The sequence below is a fragment of the Rhodnius prolixus genome, unplaced genomic scaffold, assembly GCF_049639745.1.
Source record: "Rhodnius prolixus isolate KJV_2025 unplaced genomic scaffold, Rpr scaffold_11, whole genome shotgun sequence".
NCBI lineage: Eukaryota > Metazoa > Arthropoda > Insecta > Hemiptera > Reduviidae > Rhodnius > Rhodnius prolixus.
The window spans coordinates 9091770-9113801 of NW_027411625.1; the positions used below are offsets into that span (position 1 = coordinate 9091770).

At 35.2% G+C, this 22032-nt stretch overlaps 1 protein-coding gene across 2 annotated transcripts in view; it reads left to right on the forward strand.

Annotated features, from left to right (window-relative positions):
- The first annotated feature begins 1075 nt into the window (after window positions 1-1075).
- Window positions 1076-22032, forward strand: part of Tmem131 (Transmembrane protein 131) — a 29529-nt gene continuing 8572 nt past the window's right edge. For both annotated transcript variants that reach the window (XM_074138508.1, XM_074138509.1), the window contains exons 1-26: window positions 1076-1309; window positions 1404-1465; window positions 2655-2680; window positions 3086-3169; window positions 3281-3404; window positions 3815-3928; window positions 3999-4121; window positions 6226-6389; window positions 7408-7588; window positions 8623-8731; window positions 8822-9075; window positions 9786-9962; window positions 10910-11140; window positions 11876-12070; window positions 12162-12375; window positions 12746-12975; window positions 13057-13184; window positions 15384-15599; window positions 15906-16045; window positions 16763-16950; window positions 17766-18073; window positions 18522-18624; window positions 18708-18889; window positions 19719-19930; window positions 20998-21110; window positions 21360-21616. In XM_074138508.1, the coding sequence (XP_073994609.1) occupies window positions 1216-1309; window positions 1404-1465; window positions 2655-2680; window positions 3086-3169; window positions 3281-3404; window positions 3815-3928; window positions 3999-4121; window positions 6226-6389; window positions 7408-7588; window positions 8623-8731; window positions 8822-9075; window positions 9786-9962; window positions 10910-11140; window positions 11876-12070; window positions 12162-12375; window positions 12746-12975; window positions 13057-13184; window positions 15384-15599; window positions 15906-16045; window positions 16763-16950; window positions 17766-18073; window positions 18522-18624; window positions 18708-18889; window positions 19719-19930; window positions 20998-21110; window positions 21360-21616 (4229 nt within the window). In that variant the 5' untranslated portion in view covers window positions 1076-1215. The remainder of the gene's footprint in view (window positions 1310-1403; window positions 1466-2654; window positions 2681-3085; window positions 3170-3280; window positions 3405-3814; window positions 3929-3998; window positions 4122-6225; window positions 6390-7407; window positions 7589-8622; window positions 8732-8821; window positions 9076-9785; window positions 9963-10909; window positions 11141-11875; window positions 12071-12161; window positions 12376-12745; window positions 12976-13056; window positions 13185-15383; window positions 15600-15905; window positions 16046-16762; window positions 16951-17765; window positions 18074-18521; window positions 18625-18707; window positions 18890-19718; window positions 19931-20997; window positions 21111-21359; window positions 21617-22032) is intronic.

Genomic DNA, 22032 nt, shown 5'->3' on the forward strand with positions numbered 1-22032 from the left:
AGTAATATTACGGTCCTGTCACTGTCATACTCACTCAAATGCATGAATGGAGCCATTGAAAACAAAGTACGTTTAAGATTAAGAATAAAATCCAACAAACCAACGATGGAAAAAAATAACTGAAAATAAATTTTAAGTGTGGCATAGACTTTATGGGATTAATCAGCACAAAAGTAAACAAAATTGTATTTACAATTTGATTGACTGTGATAACTACTAATTACCAGTAAGAAACTAGATAAAATAATGTAGAAAAGTAATTGATTTTTTTTAATTAAATAATAATCTTGAACTAAATAAATTAAGTTGTGCGTTAATTTTGACCATTAGCATAGATTCAACGGGAGCTGGTTAGAAAGATTACCACACTCCAGATTACCATTAGTATAAGATGGCACTCGGTAGTGTAAAGGATCTCCTTGCATTTGACAGTATTGAATGCCATTTTGATGTCTATAAATAACTGGTGAAGATCCTGGTTGTTTTTAAAGGACTTCGCTGTTTAGCTCTCATTGGCAAGATGTAGTCCATCGTTCAGGGAAAACCTCATCGATAATCACCGAACCGCACGCTTGTTAGCAGCAGAAATTTAATCTTCAAGGATAATGCCCAAGTTTTTATGAACTAAGAGACCGAAATGATTGCAAGCATGCCGATTTCCTTTATTTTACTTACTTTATTTTAGAGAACCTATATCCATCCTTTAGTAAAATTCCAATTTCGAAGAAGGAACGAGTTATGACTTTGAGGAATTGTTTAAAAAGAAAGTTCTTTCCTCTAAAAGTAAAAAAGAAATCTTAGGAGCTTTTTTTACCAGATTTTTAATTTTTCTACGAAGGGAGGGATCCGCTTATTTGGTTTTTAAATTTTTATTTCGAGAAGGCAGTTGCAGCCTAAACTGACGCTCAGTGAACTCTGTGTGTGCCAGTGATAGATAACCTTAGCCTGGGGGAGGTTACACATTTTCATAGGTTATACACTTTGACAAAAAATCAATACATTAGTTCTTGAAAAAGATTTTTAATTTCTTCTTATCTCGTGAGAAAAAAATAGTTAGACTGATTATAAGAAAAAATGACATTGTTTTTTCTATTTGTTTAAAATGTATGAACTAATTTATTAACTATTTACTAGTAAAGTTTGATTTAGTTACTTATTTTTGGTGGGAATAAATTTTTAAAAAATTTCTTGTCTTAAATCTTCAATCTTGTGAGAATGGCAGTGAAATTGTTTTATTGTTACGGTTCTCTAATTATATTCCTAGATATTGTCATTAAATCTCATCTTTCCTCCAATTCGAATAGCCACTGTAAGTTTGTCACTTTTACTATTTTTTTATATGGATTTTTAATTTTTTCTTTTTAGAAGTTTTTATATATTAGCCAAACTATTTTTTTCCCCAGCATTCTATTCTTCTAGTGAAGATGTTAGATACTTGGTTGATACAATTCCTTCCATGCACAAGGTAATTATTTTTTGTCTTTTCCTTTTTCTCTGCTTAGCTTTCTGAGCTTTGATTTTATATTTTTATTTAAAGAGTAGCAGACATAAAAAGAAGTAAACTCTTGTAGAGAACTTCTGCATACAACAGGTTGTTTTAACAACAGTATCACAAGTAGTGTTGCACTTTTTCTAGGCCTGTGTCTAATGGCCATCTTCTCCATACTACGGGATAGGTAAAACAGGAGATGCAGAATAGTAGCACATTTACCAAAACTTGCCATAATTCAGTTCTATTAGACAATCAGTCTATCATAAGCTTCTTCAAATATACAGTGCCAAGTGATTAGAATGGATTTATTAGCGAAATCCAAAACTGTGCGCCATGATAATAGTCTCATTGGACTTTTCAGTTGCTACGTTCTCGCCGTTATTTAAAACAAATTCGATGTTGCGTGCTTTCCTGAAACTGAGATGGAATATTTGACCATGAAAACGAAACCGAAGGACATAGAGTACGCTCGAGTCAGAGCTTACTTTTCAAACTTAAATCTCCCAGAAAACTTTTTGAACCACATCTAAGTAACCCATGCAGAACTGGGCATTCCTTCACTACTTCATTAATTTCGGAAGGGGTGCTTTTTAGCGTTATAACTTTTTTTTTGTTAAAGAAAAAAGTAAGCCAAATTAAATAAGCGTAGAATAGAATTAAAGGGGTAGCTAATAAGAAACTTTTAGTAAATACCAAAGTAGAGTAATTAGAGAAAAAACACTTCTTACAACCTAGAATATAAAATTAAAGAAAACTGTAAACTTCATCTATAAAGTGCCATATTCAGTTCAATTTTACCCATCTACCACCTGTTTTTAAATAAGGGGAAGAACGACCTTAAGGTAGTCTCATGCTCCCGAGGCAATGGCGTGTAAACTGTATATGTTAGATACATTGGATGCGTAACTAGAATTCAAAGTATAGTCACATGCCTATAGAATAGGGGTCCAAAATTAATATAGATTCTTAATTTCTCCACTGATGTTTTGATGTTTTTGCTGAGACATATTGAATATCAAGTAAAAATTACAAGCTTAGAAATAACAAATTTCTATTAAACTTGCAATAATTAAGAAGTAGTTTGAGAAAATTCTCATTATAGCTTTTTAATTAGATAATACTCATAATTTTCGCAATTAATTTATACTCATTTTGATTTCAGGATTTTACTGGGACATCAGAAATTAAGTAAGCAAAAGTATAATAAATAAATTAAATGAAATTATTAATAAACAATATTGGTCATTCAAAGGTCGTTCATTCAGCACCTCTTCTTATTTAACTTCATCATTTTTCCTGCATTTTTCTTCTGCAGAATGTCCCATTAATATTATTATTATTATTACTATTATTATATATCGTATATAAATTTTATATATCTTGTATATATCCCTTTATTCATTATTTTTAGGGGGGATAATGTTTTAGAATCTCTAAAATTTCTTATTTCAACTAAATTTGAGTAAATTAACTAACCCTGTAATGAAAAAATAATAATTAAAAAAAGGATTTTTCTTTTTTCTCACTATTGTTATATTTTTTTTAACAGAAAATAAGGTAAATGTTTGACAGAGGTTTTGTTTCTGTTTATAGAATTCAGAATATTATAGATGAACCTTTGTATTCTTCCAAAAATAATTTAAGATTTCATCCTTCTGTGTTAGATTTCAAAGCAAGGTAAGTTTTTGAGGTCAATACTTTTAATTTGAATAGTTTTGATTAAATTATTAATCGCTTATTTATGTCGCTTTAATTATACTTTTTTAATATTTTATTTTTTTGGTGCAGGCATTTAGGAGTGCCTCATCATGAAAAAGTTACTGTCATCAACACCAGCTGTAATAAAACTGTTTACATGTCCTCCATTTCCGGCAATACTGTACACTTTCATTCGTCCTTCTTCCAGGATAAGGTGAGTGTGATCGTTATGACTGACTTAATATATGACCTTGTTCCAAAATTTTTTTGTCCATACGTTTTCCCAAAATTGGAAATTATTAAGGTTTTTTCGAAATGAAGAACGAAAAATATGTAACAAAAGAAATTCAGTCACTTGAAGTGAACTTTTTGGGAACATGAGTAAGGTTAATTTCTCCAAAAATTTGGAGACTATTTGCAATATTGCCCGAATTTCTATATTCTACGCGGCTATTTTTTTAACCCCATAGATCTTTTAATGAGCCGCTATACAAGTTAAACTGAAAAAAAAAACACTGTTGTTAACTAATGCTACTTTTTTGGGTGGTTGTAGATTCACTCCCTCTACAATGTACAGCATTATCATTGGTTTTTGTTTAATGTGATTACGGTTGCTGTTTGCAGGTTATCCCTCCTCTTGGCAACACCACCTTCAACGTGGTGTTCCTAGGCCGAGGGGAGGGGAGAATCGAGAGCCATCTTTTCATACACACCTCTGACGGCAGTTTCAAGTACATAGTAAGTAGATGGTTGTCAAGATCATTAAATTAATTATACAGAAGTTATTATAATAGTACAACTGTTTCAGGTACGCGGGGAAAGTATCGGAAGTCCTTACCGACTGAGGCCATTCTCTGGAATCAGATTGCCGCTGAATGCTTCGTACACACCTTTAATTTTGATGCACAATCCTCATTCCACACCTTTACAGGTCAGATTAAGTTCATTCATGAAAAAACTCCTGCACTCAAGTTTCAACATCGATAAAATTATTAAATTTGTTCCTGCAAATGGAATGTGTTGTGAATCAAAATAAATGGTTGTCGGATAAAGCTGAGTCTGGATTTTAGTGAAGTGAAAAATAAGTTCTGGTTCACCAGGTTCTTCAATTTTTACTTTCTGTTTCTGCTATGAGGAAGCATTTGCGATCGAGTCAAATTTTCGATACAAAGTTTTCATCGGATTTTTATTTCGAGGTTCTCAGAGTCCGAAAAAATGTATATAAATGATGAAAGGTACCTAACACGTTGTTGCTGATAAATGTCCTCTACTGTAAGTACCATTTTACCGAAGTGATTTTTCACTCATTCAAGTTTTGCACACAAAAGAGTTCTAAACTAGGTATACTCTTATCTCTGCTATGTGAAACTATTTTCCAAGGAAAATTCGAATAAGGACTCTTCTGGGAAGGGATGGAAATGGAGTTGGGACGCTTCTTTTTAAGATGCCGTTTGGCGTTATTTGCAGTCTTATGTTTCATATTCGTTTCAGGAATTTAAAATCCACAAAATAAATGTTGCATTTACAATTCTTAGTTGAAATAAAATTCGCTGGTGACATCTTACTCATTGATCTAATGAACTCACCAACTCACTGTTTTTCTCAGAGGTTGTTAAAGTACCATCATGAATACATCTTGAATCGTAGGCATGGATGTCAAAAAAAGCTCCTAAGATGATTATTTGTAGAGACGATTTACTCAGTCCAAAGATTAATATAACACGGAGTTTGTGATAGGTTTAATTGAAACTTCTGTAAACAGCCATTATTTTTGTATACACTTAGGGTTAGCCCGATTAGTTTAAAAAAAAACAAAAAAAAATTCAATTTGGTTACTACTGTCATTTTATTGTACTTTTTCAATCGATAATCTCGTATCATTGTATTTTTTATTTGATTCGTTGCCGCTAACATGTTCCAAATGCATAAGAATTTTGGGTTTGAATCTGGCTTACCTCCCTTTAAAGAGTCAATGGAAGTTCCTGCTTACTTCCTTCCCTTATGGGTGTTGTCCGGATTTGCAATCCAGCTTTTACAAACCCTTTCTCTACCCCTCGAACGTACCAAAGCTTTCGTGGGCGTTGCAGCTGGTGCGACCCAAGTTCAAATCTAAGTTTTTAAAAAAATGTTAGTCTGATGGATCCATCGGTTGGATATGTCAAGAATAAATTACTAAAACAGTGCTTTGATATACTTTTTTTCATAGGTTGTACCCTTGTTCCGTTTAAGTGAGCCTTGAACTAACGGAATGATGAAACTGAATTGGGAATCCTGAATAATTGAATGGGAGCGGTCAAGGAAATTTGTATGAAATTTAAAAAAAATTCTGAATGAAATAAAAATAATTTGATACCCAGAAATGACAATTCTGTCTTGAATTATTTTTTAATATGTATCATCGGCCAGTCTTCTTGAACTTGAGAAATGTTACCTCCAATTCATTTTGGTGGACCTAAAAGTAATAATTACAAGTTGAAAAGTTTTCTATGTGTTACTTTTTTAGTGTTAATACTTTTCTAAAATATGATTCTTTATTCTTCTATTGTTTCTTACTTTTTGTGCCTGCAGAGAATAAAGAAGAATTTCTTTTGATTTTGTTTGCTAATTAATAAGATCAAACTCAAATCATGCTAACGTATTTATATTTTATTTATTTTTAAAATTAAATTATAATAAAATTTTTACTGTCTAATAATGTATAAGTAAGATTAGAAACTGTTTTTTGTTTATATTTAAAGTACTGATTATCTTTTCAGTGACAGATTTATTTTCCCAAAGAGAAGATAAATTATTGTCAGTTTCAGTCATTTTTTTTTCCTATAGATAAAAGAAAAGTATCTGAAACTGGCAATAATTTCTCTTCCACTAATTAGTTTAGGTAAAGCTTTTGGTTGTAGACATGTATTTTATTTCCAGTTTTATCGTTATTCGCGGTTTTAATTAATGTTTTAATTGTATTAGTCGTAATTATGTTCTCTCAAAGTCTCTGCAACAATTTTTTTTTTATAAGCAGCTTAAGAAATACATCATTTCAGTTGATGGAAGTCTATTCTAGCGGGGGCGAGTTTCACCTAGAATTGCCGTCTGGGGAACTGGAGGGCCCCAAACATATCTGGAACATCCCGGCATTCTTGACAAAGCCGATCATTAGATTGAAATTCCATGCGACTACACAGAAGAATCACACAGCTTATATCAGGTAATCATTTTTATCAGCTAACAAGCGCTACAACTACTTTTATCAACCATTATATCAGTGTTCTGAGGTTTGTGAGTTCTAAAATAAGTGGTTTTGGGAAATTGAAAAAGAAACTTTTTTTAAAAATAGATAGTTTGTTGGATAGAACCTACACAACTCTTAATTTTGTCACTTTTTGGTTTTCAATGTTTTTCGTTTTACGATTGATAAAACGTTTCGATTCTGATCATTCTCTATTGATGTCACGTATACTTAAAATTTATTTGTTAGTATAGACAGATATAATAATTATAGTATATGATTAGATCTAGTGCTTTTCCAGTGCACTGCCGGCCACCGGACAGTGTTCTCTCGTTACAAAACACGGTCCATTACCGGGCAATGAGCTATAAGAAGCTTCTAAGAAGAAAAAATCTAAGGGCCAGCAGCTGGATTCGAATCCGAGTTTTCCACAGAATCCAGTATATGCTAACCACTGAGCTTATCTCTTTCCTGTTGACCAGTTTTTTTTTTTTTTATCTGTGAGTGTTCGAAGCTGTAGCCTAATTAGTCCTCGATCTCAGGGACATTTGGAATAGGTGTTCAAATGGGTGAGTTTACCGTGAGAGGATTTGGTCGCCATTCATGCTAATGACAAGAGCAAGGGCAACTTTATTAGTTATTCACTCCAGTGCCTGGCATAAAAAACTTATATTTCTCCAATCTTGGAAGACGTCAGTCTAATAATATTCGAACTATTATTTTAGTATAAAGTCCACAAAATAAAATATATTCATTTTATTTATCTAATTTAATTGTGATTAGCTTTTTTGTTTTAGCCATTGGCGTAACTTGGTTAGTTTTGAGTCCATAGTTATTCCTTGTTATTAAATTAATTAAATACATTTAAAATACCTTCATTAATACACTTACGGTTTCGCCGTAGAACTTCAGTTTCCTTTGTATATATACCGTAAATGAAGTGTTTCTCTTATTTGACTACACTTGTAGGCTTATCCTTTTTGACATATGTTCCTAGATTGAAGGTGGATAAAAGTGGTGAGACCCTGGTGATCCCAGTGGACGTAGAGGTCGGTCCAGTTTGCGGACTCTACTCGCCGGATGATCTCATCGACTTCGGCATCGGCGGCACTCAGGATTTGCCAAAAGAAGTCAAAATATATCTGAAAAACTCTTGGAAAAAACCTATAAGAGTGCAAGTGGGTTCCAATTTAAAAATACTTTTCTTTAAGGTTTTTTTTGTTCATTTTAGTTGTGTTAGTGTTGGTTTTTCTTGAAACAAAAATATCAGCGAATGTGAAACTGAAATTTATGGACCAAACATCATTTAGATCTCTTTCATCTAAAAAAAAAAAAAAAAAAATTAATAAAATAAATAAATAAAATTACCATTTCAACCTTGGTTCTTAGACTGAGAAATCGAGTTCCCGAATCGGTTCATAAGAACACTGCACTCATGAGCCAAAGTTCGAAACTGACATGGATATACTTCGGCAATCTTTCAGTCCTAGTCAGATCAGTTCCGAAGTGCAGTAAAAATATGACTGTATTTCAGGATATATAATTCTCTGTCGAATGGTACAGGTGCTGAAGCATCACCGTGCTTTCTGTAAAATCGAAATGCAGTCAACGTATTGTCCGGGTTCGGTTTCAAAGTTGTTATACAATGTTTGAGTTAGAATGTACTACAGAGGTCCAGGTTGGCTATCACTGAAAGGAAAAAAGATGTAGGGTAGTGGCGCATGAACTTATACCTCAATAAAGCCACTAGCGAAATGTGTACTTGCCAACTTCTATAAAGTATCAATCACGTATGCTACTACTTAAGCATAATGATATGAAATCAATTTACTGGTAGATCTTCTAATAGTTGGACTTGGTCCAATCACTTTCGGCTAATGTAAGGGGGCAATGTGATATAAGGTCGATGTTGTAGTTGTCTAAAGCTATGAATCATCACGAGATCGTCCCAATGTACTTTCCATGAATTCCTGAAATAACAATCTGTACACCTGGTCGGCCAACAATTAAAATGTACTCAAAAATCGCTCAGTGTTATCTAGCTTTGTCAGTTGCTCACAAGATAGCGTTCGGCCACCCGACTTTCTTCAGGCTAAAGACAACAATTAAAGAACTTAAAGGCATTTAATCTAACAACCATGACTTAATTGCATACCAACTTTTTTGCTGAGTTTCTGTTACTTTATATTAGTGTTGGTTTTTCATGTTTCAGAATGTGATAGCAATGCCTGTGTCGAAGGCTCTGAAAATAGACTTCCAACCGGTAAAGGTGCCCCCGGATGTTAGTCATTCCACACAAGTGGCTGTACTTACATTTGACTGTTAGTTGAGTTTAATAATTTCTATGTGGTTGTCCAATAACATAATCTGCCAATACATTTTTTCATAATCTGTACTATGTATTTGAACAGGGAAATTAGCGCATGAAACTGGCCAGACGTCTGGCAGAGTAGTTATCAAGAGTGGCCAGGCTGGGCACAAGTTGATGTTGACGTACACGGCCAGGGTTTTGACTGGAGGACTGCAGGTAGGACGGTCGGAGGCTAGGTTTATGTCCGAGAGTGGCAGAATCAAGTCACAGTCCGTCAATCTCACTAATAATTACAACATGCCTATCGCCATCACTAATGCGACGCTTCATGCAACCGCTAAATTTTATTTTCAGGTAACTGTTCTTATTTTTTACTTTCTCTTTTCCCTACCCTTCGTTAGAGGGGAATTAGAACATGAACTCAGAATCTAAAATTTATATATGAACTCAAAATGGATCATTTTTGAGGTGTAAAAGAAAGTTAAAAATGAAGTGTGAAGTAAGCTGGAACTCGACACAATTCGCACAAATAACGGTTCCTCGATTATTTTAATTTACTAAGTGTAATAAGACATTGGCTAATCTAAGACCAAAACAGTAACTCTAAATATCGTCACTTTTGAATACCTCGGAAACGAGACATTTAAACTGGGTAAACTAAGCAAAACTATGTTTAGGACCATCAAAAAACTCGGAAACAGGACACGTGCAAGTAACGAAACAAACAACCTTTATTATAACTGCAGTATTTACAAACTAATTTTCTTAACTGATGGTACCTATAGATAGGTAGGGCGGATTAAAAATCAAAGGCACATATTAAAAAAAAAAACACAGCAAAACTGACTTAACTTACGCAAATCACCGTATAGTATCAACTACGACACTGTTGCACACAGGAAGGAAAGGAAGATGTATGGACATCTTAGAAAGTATAGACATGTATAAAATAATTTTTAAACGACAAAATTGACTTTAATTGTAGCAAAACTTAAATTACTATTTTCATATTTTCCTATACATATAAATAATTCATTCATCACTTATGGTGTTCATTATTTCAGATCCATGATTTTTTGCCGACCATAATTCTGGCTGGCGAAACCAAGTCCGTGCTGCAGATTGGAGTGCGCGGTGAGTCGCTACCCTCACATCTGAGACTTCAGACTACTCTTTTTATCTACACAAACGTCTCCATGATCTCCATACCTATACTGTGCTATGATGGCAAACTGAACAAGGTACTGTACAAGTATCTTTTATGGGTTACGGCGAAAAACGTATGTAAAGTATAGGAGTATATAAAAAACGTTTTATGAGAATTTAAAATTCAGCTCATTCTGCCAGCTGTTGGATCTCTCGTTCATATCATTCCTGGGCGTCGGAATTAGAAAACAACTGCACACTAGGGTTCAGCTTCCGTGAAGTTATTATAATTTTCTTGGAAGGGATTAAGTGTACTGTACAGTGTAAATACATTCTCAGTGTTCTTTAAATTTCAATTTTTTCTTATAGAATAGTTGGAAAGTGTGTGGACGAGAGTTGTATTTCTTTTATTTTCGGTTTTGTCCTGAATTCTTGAATTTATGGAAGGTGCGTTAGAACAATTCGTAATGTATTTCCCACTCCTTCATCCCCCCCCCCCAAATAGCCATATTTTTTCTTAAATTGTCTCACGTGCTCTAACTCGAAGTCCTTGACCGCTATCAAAACATTAAACTCTAATAGTCTGACCACTTCTCATCACATGTCGCTAAGCTTTTGTTAAAGTTTATGTCAACAGATTTTTTGTAAAGAGAAGTCGGTAGGAATACATCTGGTGGGAGCGCACCTAGGTGCAAGTACACGTCTTGCTATCATACATTTTTTTCTAATCTTTCCAAAATATAGGCTATCGGATATTACTCCGTCTTAATTAGTGTCAAAAGATATTACCATTACTGTAGCAAGTATATAAATACTTGTCGCTGGATTGAACTCGACAGCTTCCCTTTAAATATTCATCCTTATGATAGTGGTCCTGAAACTTTCTTTCAGATTTATATGGATGGGTTTTTAAAGTCTGTAGAATTTTCATAATCACAAAAATGATTTTTGTATACTCCCTGCTAATTCCATTCTCAGTAAAAAGATATTGTCACATCGTAGCACTGCAGCTCAAATAATTTTTGTTTTCTTATATGTACAGGTGATTCCATCTGAAACTAATGACACAGAACTCTACCTAGGCACAGTGGGTTGTGGTAACGTTAAAACGGTTTACTTTGCTTTGGTTAATGAAAACCCAGTGTCCATACAGCTTCAGGATGTCTCTGTAAATATGACTGGTGCTCAGGTTCGAGTAGTTGCCGTAAAAAAAGGCAATGTCACACTCGAAACACTTTCTCGAGTTTTAGAGAAGTTTAACGCATCATTGAAGGTATGTATTTATGAGACAAATCATTCTTCCTTTTTTCTCTCTCTCTTTCCTTTTAACAGAGTACCTCTGTTTTTAAAGTCTTCTGAAATCGAATTTATTTTTCTGTTCTTATTTATTTATTTATTTTAAGGATTCATCTCAAAATGGTTCTATTGATTTTCTTTACACTATTCGTATGTTTTTTACCATAGTTTAAGTTGCTTGTTACTTTATTTGAAACATTTGGCCAAGTAAAATTAATTTTAATAGTGAAATATTTTCGTCTCTAAATCTCAGGTTAAAACAAATGTTTGTTGTTTTTTTTTTACCTAAAGTGCATCTATTTCTGAAATATGAATTTTATCTTTTCCCCCGGAAAGCAAAGAATTGCAGCTACACAAATTTTGTATTTTATGTTTAATGGATTTTTGTGTTTTTGCGGAAATATGGTGTAATGCAAGTTTACTCGAGAAAGTCTCATTTACTCAAATTATGTTATTTACGGTTTGCTTTTAAATACACGTAAAATAATCAAATTTACTTAAGCCTTTTTATGGGAAAAAGTTATTTTAATGGGTTCGGAGGGAGTTGACGAGTCAAGATATTCTCAAGAAGTTTTATTTCCTTGAATCCGTATAATATTGATGGTATCCCACATTAAGTAGAAATTACAAGTTTAAAGAAAGTTTTTTGGTTTGATCGTCAAGAATTATAGTAAGAAAAATTAGTGATTTTTTTTATTTCTTGGTTCAACAGGCACCGTACATCGGACCAGGACATCACTGCATCCTGGAGCTGTCCGTGGAAGCCGGCTACGATCCAGGGCACGTCCAAGGCAGCATCTGCGTTACCACAGATCATGAGCTAATTACTATTCCAGTGTTCATGCGCGTGGAGCATGGTTCACTGACCATAGTCACGGATCCTGTACAATTTGTTGATTGTTTTCCAGTAAGTTCATGTTTTTCTTTGTTTATTTTTAGAAACAAACGTGTTGTACAACAAGAATTTTACATAACATACAATAATGTTTTCCTTTCAGAGTGCAGTTTGCACGGCTGAAGTGAGGGTTGAATCCAAATTTGGACTCGGAATGGCTATTACTGGCGTTACCTCAATTCCTCATCAGCCTAGACTTGGATTTGTACCGACATCACCGCCACTTATACCTCCATTTTCTAACACACTTCTTGGTCATTTAACCTGGGACATGTCCGGAGTGGAGTCGTATTTATCTAGCAGTACAAACAGTACTGGTAAACATGTTTACTTTCACTTAAAAAAAAAAAAAAAAGAACTTAACGAAAAGACTGGACTGATGTTAGGGCTTTTACTAATGGTCGTCACAATAGACTCTTAGGGTAGCGATGGTGCGGGTATTTGACCATCCTCCAGGTGATTTATGTATTTACCCTATTTAGGACGCGAGCGTGGCTTTTTTTTTGTGTACTAAGCATTATCCTTCTTTATTCCGCTGTACGTATAAAAATATTTACTTTAACTCTCGTGATCTGTGACAAAATAAAATTTGTTATTTGCGATTGAGTGGTAGTGAGAGTGTCTCATACCAGATTTTTATTCTTTTTAAAGAAATTTTGTAACCATGCTTCTTTACGTATGTTGCAGGTGGTGAGAATTGGCTGTCTACATTGTCACTGGGAAGTGAAAGTTTGGAACTGGACATGGGCTTGCTGCGCTCTCGATATGGTAGATACGAGGCATGGTCTTCAGTGCCTACCTCTGTATCCTTGAGGCTAGACACTACAGAGGTGAGAGGACTGTCCTTCTCGGCTACAGTCAGTCCCGGGTGGCCCTCATTGTCGCCACACACATTTCTCAATCTTCCACTCACAAGGGTGAGTTGTGATTCCATATCTTAAGAGGATATTGTTAGATTTTTAATTTTTATATCAGATGGTTTTTGAAATGTTTTCTAGGTTGGAGACACATCAGTGGCCAATCTAACGTTGACCAACCCGGCGTCCTCGCAGTCAGTGCTGGTTCAGTTAGTCCTGGGTCATGATTACCCATCACCGGCACTGCTTCTCCACGTTCTCCCTCCCAGGTGGGCCCTAGTTTTATTGCAATATATATTTCATTATTGTAGGATAATAGTGGGCTGGTTATATTTTTTTTATTTTCCTTGGAAAACGAATAAGCTTTTTGCTATCCAACGCCCTTCTGGGAGCTACCCAAATGATAACATCTGTTGTAATACAAGCTGAGGCTAGGACAAAATTCAATATTTGACCTTGACCTGCTCAAGATTCTCTGCAGCTCGAACAAATTGGACAACGGCATAAAGTGGAAACAGCCTGATCTCTCACCACACCCCAATATCCGTCATAAGATAAATGAATGTTTCTTCCTCTTCAAAAGGGGTCTGGTATGAGCTAGGGTTAGCAATAGGTTGTGTTAAGGTGTCTCTCTTTACCCTCCAACGCTCAGACCAGAGATCCAACCAGGTCTGAGAGTTGCCCGTGAAAGAACATAATTAGGTTGCTATCAGCCCTGTCCGTATTCGCAAACAATTTCTTACCTGGACGATAAGTCACTTAGCTCGTACATAAAGATGAATGCTGTGAAGCTGTCCAGTCCTGGATATTAATGTCCAGAGATATTTCCAGATTCCGCTTCTGGTTGTAAAGGTATTAGTTCAGTAGTTGGCGTGCTGTACTTCCCAGCAGAGAACCGAGTTCGAATCCTGCTGCTAACCCTTAGATGTTTGTCTTTCTAGAAGCTTCTTTCAGCTTACTGTCCGGTGACGGTGATTATAACGGGAGAAACTGTCCGGAGGTCGGCAGTGCTCTGAAAAAGGTTCGCAAATGACCTCAGATGTGGATGTTGGAAAAATTATCTCCGAAAACTCCTCTAGCCTCCTCGTACATTCTAGCATCAATTTTAAAGTGGAGACACTAGAATTTGGTGCCTTTAACGTAGTCCGATTGTCCAAGCAGAAACAAATCTTTATTGAAGTAAATGTCAATACTTCTTGTACTAAAAACAACAAATAATAGCATAAATCTCTGCCTAGAAGTCATGGTTGGTTCATTCACTAAATGACACTACCCTGTGTTTCCGCCTCAAAATAGACCGTCTTCAGACTTTCCATGCGTTCTAGAGCCATCCGTAAAATACGTCAGAGATTAACAAACAATCCATCTTAAAAGTCTACATTTGATGATAATGTAAGAATGATAAACAAAAAAAAATCGTCTTTCACATTGGATACCTTATGAAAACATCTTATAAATCAAGAGGGCTACATACGTGTTTTTATTTATTTTTTTATTTTTATTTTTTTTGTACGGATTGTCTGTTTGTAACCAGTGAGGGTAGAAATACGTTGAAAGGTTGTAACATAAGGGTAAATAAATAACGAAGGAGGGAAAAGTTGGAGAAGGCACTCCGTTATCACTAGTCAAGAACTGTTATCTGTGTATGTATATGTTGTCATAGCCTAATTCAATAAATAATTAAAATATACGTCAAGGGTTATGGAGAACGAAATCCTGATAAATTTATACACGCACTTTTTCTTTTCTTCAATTGATCTCTTTCACCAATCAGAATATTTTTTTTTTCCGCAATACAATTCATTGCCTGTCTCAGTAGTCAGCCAGCAACGCCGGTTCTCATCACTGTCATTAATTCTTTTACTGAAGCACAGTGTTTTTTAAAAAAAAGAAGTACTCATTCTGGGAGGGCTTGATGAGAACAGGCTCATGCGCTTTTCCTGCATCTGTTTTTTACTTTTCACACGGTACGAAGATAGCTATAATGCGACAAGTCATATTTGACCTCTCAGGAGCGAAGTTCCTTCAAGCCGGCAGTCTTGAGGACTGCTTAGCAATACGTCTGAGAAGTCATATCTAAGTTATCGGACGATAACTAACCATGTATTTAGATAGTGCCAAACCTACAGCAAGTGCAAGTAGTACACTGATCAAGAATGTCTTGTTTTTCGATTAGAACACCTCACCAGGTGCACACAATTTTTTTCCCCAGCTAATTCAATTGTGTGTATTTTGTTTTTGATTTTTGTTTTTTTTAAAAAAGAAGCTCTTGAGATGAACTGACTATTTGGACATAACATTTGTAGAAAAACTTCTCAGTCCAAAGGTTAACGTAGTACGTACGACCTTTTAAATTTCAAAAGAATCTGAATGTGTTTTAAAAGTTCGGTAATTTTTGTAATTCACCACAAGTGAAATTGCACTCACAAGAAAGTCCTGCGATTGTTACAAAATAATTTTCTTTACAGTTTAAGACCTTCCAGTAACAGATCCTACGAGAATATATTGGATGATTCTGAAGATGTTTTTGATATCTCTGTCGATGGTGAGGTTACCATCCCGACTGGCACAGAACCGCACAAGAAGTCAAAGACATTTATGTTGCCACCACTTTCTAACGTGTCAGTGAATGTCCATTTCAAACCTGTTCGAGCACATCTAACTTCTTCTATTTTGATTATAAGGTAAGGGGCAGTTTTGTCCTTTTGGTTTTTTCAGTCAAAAGATCTCAAAAAATGAACACTGCAGGAAGTTCAAACTGCTTATTCACTCTACCTTTTCAGCACGTTATTTTATTTTTTTTATTTAAGGCGCATCAACATCTAAGGCGCCTGGAGGTTTCTCTGTGCACTACCAGCATCCAGACAGTGTTCTCTCGCTACAAACACTACTGTACAGTGAGCTGTAGTGGCTCCTAGGAAGAGAAAATCAAAGTTTAGCTGCCTGGATATATTTTTGATGATATTTTTAATTTGTTGAACTGTTTTCAGAAATAATTTAACGATATTGGAAGTGGTAGAATTGATTGGAAGTGGAGCTTACGTGCAGTTCAAGTTCGGAAACAGGAAGCCTGGGAGCTCAACACCCTTGCTGTTCGAACTCGTGGACAAGCACCTCAAGGAGTGTGAAGGTAAGTTATGTGTGCTTACCCGACGGTGCTGCGTGAAGATCTGCCACCTACTAACACATACACACACACACACACAAACTGCAACCTTTTGCTACCAATGATAGAAATGATATTATGAAATGAAATGATAGAAATTAAATGATAGAAAGTCGCTGTACATAATGTTGATTCAAACTGCTACCCAACACTAGATGCCAATTTCAGGGCATTGTTCAGACTGTTTGATCTGCGTCGTGGCAAAAAATTACGCTTAGGATATGCCCTGTATTAAAAAAAAAATGGGGATTGCATCTTTTATAAAAAAAGAGGGAAACATGACAAAGTTTGCTTTTTTCAACATCGCACTTTTTCATGAAGTTTTTTACTCTTATGCAAACGTCCTATGTCGTAGTTTTAATTTACCTCCTTCATATTATTAATAAGGAGCACTGCAATCATAAGCTAGCCTCAAACAGTTTGCACAAACGGCTTGTAATTGTAAACCTACATAATATCTTTTAGGACATATGGACTTTTAAAACCGCTGTACTGTGTGATTAAAAAATAATTTTATAGTACGTAATAATGATTATAATAATTATTATTTTGAATATAATAATTTTTTACTTGAAGAATAAGCACAATATAAAATCTGAGTTAAAGGTTTTTTTTTTCAGTACAATTTTAATACTTGAAATGAGAGAAAGTCTGTGAGTGTTTGAACATATTTAATTTCAGGTCTAGAAGACAAAGACCAGAATCATCCACCAAACCTAACTGTAAAGCGCTCATTCACCGCACGAAATACCGGTGTTCTTCCTCTGACAATTACCGATTTCTCGATTAATGGACAACAGTGTCAGGGATATGGGTTTAGAATTCTCAACTGCCAGCCGTTTCATCTTCCAGCAAATTCTTCCAAAAAGGTGAAAACAAAAATTTGTGCGAAATATCTCACAAAATGCGCAAGCACACTTTGTCTTGTTTACCAATTATCTTTACCAAAAGTTCTTTTATAGCTACCAATTATTTCCTGTTTATGCATGTTTATATATTCAAGATTTTTCAAAAATGGATGAGTTTATTTAAAAAAAAAAATCTGATGATTTTGCTTCTCTACATTTTAAGAAGCGAATAACGCCCTAACCGCCTCAGAAATTAATGAAGTAGATAGGGAGGCTCGTTTCTAAAAGGCTGATTAGGTGTGGTCACATTAACTATGAAGCTGCTGAAGCAGTTCGCATTAACTCAAGCAATCTACGATTAAAAGTGATATTCGTTTCGTCCAAGATTTGTGAAATTAAAGTGATGATGTGAGGGTAACCGCGATGGTGTTATTCATTTTGAGCTGGTTGCTGGGCGGTCATACGATTGATTACATACTCTTTACTTCTCAGCCAGAACACGGAAATTCCGCTTTATTTGAAAAGTACTCTCTAATTATTAAAAAATTAGAATTTTGAACTTCTCCCTGAACCTAGCTAACAGTTAAGGTTTGACATCCTCTGATTGCCATCTCTTTTAGATAAAGAAATTACAAATAGAAAAAGGTAAAAATGGGAGATTTGTTCACAGTTTGGTCAAGTTATAGTAAATGATGGCCTAAATTTCCAACAATAAGTCAACAAGTTTTTATTGGATGGTGCAGACGAAGACTTTTATTAATACCTTGTGATAACAAAGTGAGTTTAGTTAAGTCTATTTTAAAATATGTTTTATTTTGGTTGTTTGGGTGCTGTAGATAGAGATCGCCTTCACGCCTGATTTTACGCTGTCTCGGGTCAGCAGACTGCTAAGCATAGTTACCTCGGACATGGCTGCCAACTACACTCTGATGGCTACACTGCCACCACTATTATTGGGCGCTTGTTCTGGCATCATTGAGCGTCCCGCCTGGGAACCCATCGTCTACTACTCCTCCGTCACATTCATGATGGCGCTACTAGTCTGCGTGCTGACTGCGGCTGTATTCGAGTCAAATCGCATCCTCCGAGACACTTTCATTGCACTATCTCGAGACCACAATATACAACCTATACTTGATCTCAGGTATTTTATATATTTTTTTTAAGTTCTGGGTTTAAGTTTGATTGAGTGAACATTGAAAGCAGAAAAGAAAGCAGATCACATAACCTGACAAAATTAAAATAAAATAATGCCAATTTTTTCAAGTGGGTACGTCCAATTACCAAATTGGGTTTCCTGGACGGAAGCGATTAGCATATGTACTTTACTAGAAATTTCTTGTATTTACTATTAAATAAAAACCAAGGCCTAGACTAGGACTCGAACCCAGTACCAATATACATCTTAGCTTTGCGAGCCTCGCCTCTAACCTCTCCTCTATCGTGGCGCCACATATCCTGAAAATGTAAGAAACTATAATAGAAATCAGCCTGAGAACTAGTACCTGTATTCCCCACGTTCTGTACTTATTACGGGTTGAATTTTATGTTTATACTTATATGGTGTTGTGTTTAATATTTACTGTGGACAGATTGGTCGGAGCTGAAATCAACGACAGTCTAGACCTAAGTGACCAACGGGGCGAAAATCAACCCAAAATGCACTGGGAATCTACGCCTGATATTGATAACGAGGTACATAGTTTCCTCGTATTTATTATTGTAATTTGGTTCAATAAAACTGTGAGGTAGTTGATTAATTTCTATTTTCTGTCTAGGGCTCCAAAGAAAACCAGAAATCATTGGACAGTAATAACATTATTCACTGTAACAGCAAATACCAACTGACTAATAGTATTTTAAATAAAAAGAAATCTGAACGAGGTCTAAGCGTCAAGAGATTGAACGAAATCAACGATTGTTCTAGTGATAAATTACTTTGGGATGGAGCTTGTAGTAGGTAGGTACAAATTTCTTTTACGTAGCAGCTTTATGAGTGATAGACCATCGCTACTAGTATGCTTGCTAGCATGGGGAATTATTGATTTCTCTCAAAACAAAAAAAAAAATAATTAAAATAACAAAACAAAAAGACGGAAAATAACAAAAAAGACGGAAGGGTGGTACAAGGGATAGGATATTGGACTTCCCTCTGTCATATCATATCTGAGATTGGGGTATTCTACGATTTTACAATCTAATAAAGTTACTGCGTACTAAATATGTTTCTAAAATTCCGAGTTCATTCATTGCTACTTTCTCAGACACGGCATCAACAATGTTCTTAAAGTTTAGATTCACTTTAATTAAACTTAGTTCTATCACTTTTGAGTATAATGTTATCTAGAAAAGTTGACAAGGGAAGGCTAGCCAACGGTTCGAAAATTTAAATTTAATTTAAGTTTGGAAAAAAAAATCTTTTTGTTTTTCTCTGGGAAGTACCCTGTTTATGCTTGCTTCTAAAGTATCCAGTTCAGATAAATGTACTGACCACCTTCATTATTTGTAACAACTTTAAAAACATTGCTGGATATCCATCGTTTCAAGAAAATTTTGTTATCCAGAAGTTTACCTACTTTACTGAAAATTTTTTTTGGAATTAGCTGCGTCAGATATTTTCTAAAAGTTAAATGATGTTTATATATTCTAGCTGAGTATGAGGGCCGTGGTTTTGACTTCTAATGTAATCACATTCAAAGGTGTTCCACCCTGTTGAAAGATGATTGGTGTACAAGTTTTACACATTTGGTTTGCGTAGTTTTGAGATAAAAACGTGTAATTGTTTATAGATCTAGTAGTAGTCAGTACACCAAAGCGGCCAAAACTGGAATTTGCATCACCACGGAACCTTACACACCACTGGCAAATATAAAAGCAGCTCGTGATAACAGCCAGTCCAAAAGTGAGTCATCGATTAAAAATAAAAGCGACCAAAATCATCGACTGACGGAAGTGGGCTCTAAGAAACAAAAGAAGAAAAATAACTCCAATACTGTTAATCGTAAGTGTTGTCGTTTAAGTCTTACTTTATTGTCTTGTAGATTTAGTTTTGGGAGGTGTTTAGCTGCTTGGGGAATTCGGCGTCAGGTTTCAACATAAGTCTTTTGACTCTCTAATATTATTTATTATGATTAACTCTCTAATATTATGATTCGCCTGGAACCTGCGACTAATAAGACTTTTATCCTCCCTTAGTTCAAAAAATAAAAAATTCTCAGAATCTGTTTTCTCGTTTGCCTGCAAAGTCGAAAGTTGGTAGTCTTAAGATTTCATTCTTACTATTTCCTGGAGAATAGCCTCTCCTAAACCACTTAAAGCATTTAATGCGAAACAGGCACATAACCTAAATAAAAATACCCAAATCCAACTCTTTCATCACATTTTTGCAATCTTCCTATATTGTTTAAACGATCGGCCGGCCATTCATGTGTCTCAGCACACCTGCAGAACTCTTACACTTACTTACGGCCTCGCCCCCAAATGCCAGAAATTTCCATTGTTAGAACTTTCTAGACAAGATCCTCTCCAGACTGACCAGTTTTCCTGTCTGAAACCGTCAGAATTACACAAGCCTGGCATTCTCCCATGCACTCCTTGAACCCTCAAGGAGAGTACCCACTCTCCCCCAAACGACTGACGCTAACTCCATAGAGCCACTCCAAATTGATCTAAATTGTGTGAAACAGTCGAGGTATTATGGAAATGATCACATCCGACTTTAGAGAAGTTCCGCTTGAATTTAGCTTGATACTCTTCTACCAAGGCGCCACGGTAGCCGAGCGGTTAAAGGCGGGTCCGCGAAGCTAATATCACTGTGGTTCTAGGTTCGATTTCCGGTCTAGGCCGTGGATACCATTTAATTTTAGTAAAATGAATTCGTATTTAAATATATTTGCTATCCGAATTCGTCCATGACATTTGATTTGTTGTAGAACGTAAAGCCCGCCTTAAAAAAAAAGGCGTTACTTTACCTCTTCTATCATCATCTTTCGAGGCTGACTATGCTAGGTAAAATTTTGATCTAGATTTTTACTAATTAAGGATTTTGTAATTTTTGTTTTCGTACAGACGAAGAAAATCGTAAGAAATCAGCTGAAACAGTGTTCAATCAAAATGCGCTCGAAGAGGCAGATAGCTCTTCAACATCCACAGAAAGTTCTTCAAACGATGACGGTGGTAAGGTAAGTTGGTCTTTACTAACCCCGAAATATTTAGGTTTCCAACCAAAAATCAAAAGTACTTAGCTGATGGTGTGAAATTGCAGTACTGTTGTAATTTTTTGTTAGCTAGATAACGGCAATATTTTTTGTATTTATATTTATCTTAAGAATTTATGTTCCAGAAAGTAATTTTTTCATTGTTAAAATTGACTAAATTAAGTCGTGTGAGTATTTCTTAAAAAGAGTTAATTCCTATTTCTTGTTTTTCAGGAAGTGGAGAGTATGTTCTTTAGGACTGTACGCCACCATTTGGAAACTAAGAGTAACGGTGGAAATTTGAGACCAATTCTACGTTCATTTAAAAGTACAAAGAATGGAGTGGAGATGTCGCCAAAATGTTTGAGGAAATCTACGACTAGTTTGGCGACGAATTCCAGCGAAAAGGGCCGCTGTAGCAGTGCCGACCATGACTGGGATCTCGAGGAGGATGATTCGATCGCGAAAGCAGTTCTAGTCAAGAATAACAGGTTGGTTACTTATTTTATTACTTAAGAAAGAGTGAATTATGAATGATTATATTATATCGGTGAATAGTTTGCTTATTTACTCCTTCGCCCCAAACATCTGTAACCTTAAGTCAAAATCTCTCAGATCCCTTATTTAAAATACAATATTTTGTTGATGAAAATGGCCAGCATTAAAGATCTGTGACATCTAATAAATTCTAAACAATATTGATGAAAATTTAATCCCGAAAAATGACTTAAATGATATCAAGTGTTATAAAATTTAAATAAGACACAAGCTTTTCTATCGTTTCTAACTGGCTAAAATTTCGATCTAAAGTATTAATGAAATGTTGGTACTTGCTGATTTGTGTTCCTTTTGTGGTTTAATCAACCCTTATATTTAACTTTTTAAACTAAGTTTTTGTTAAGGAGAT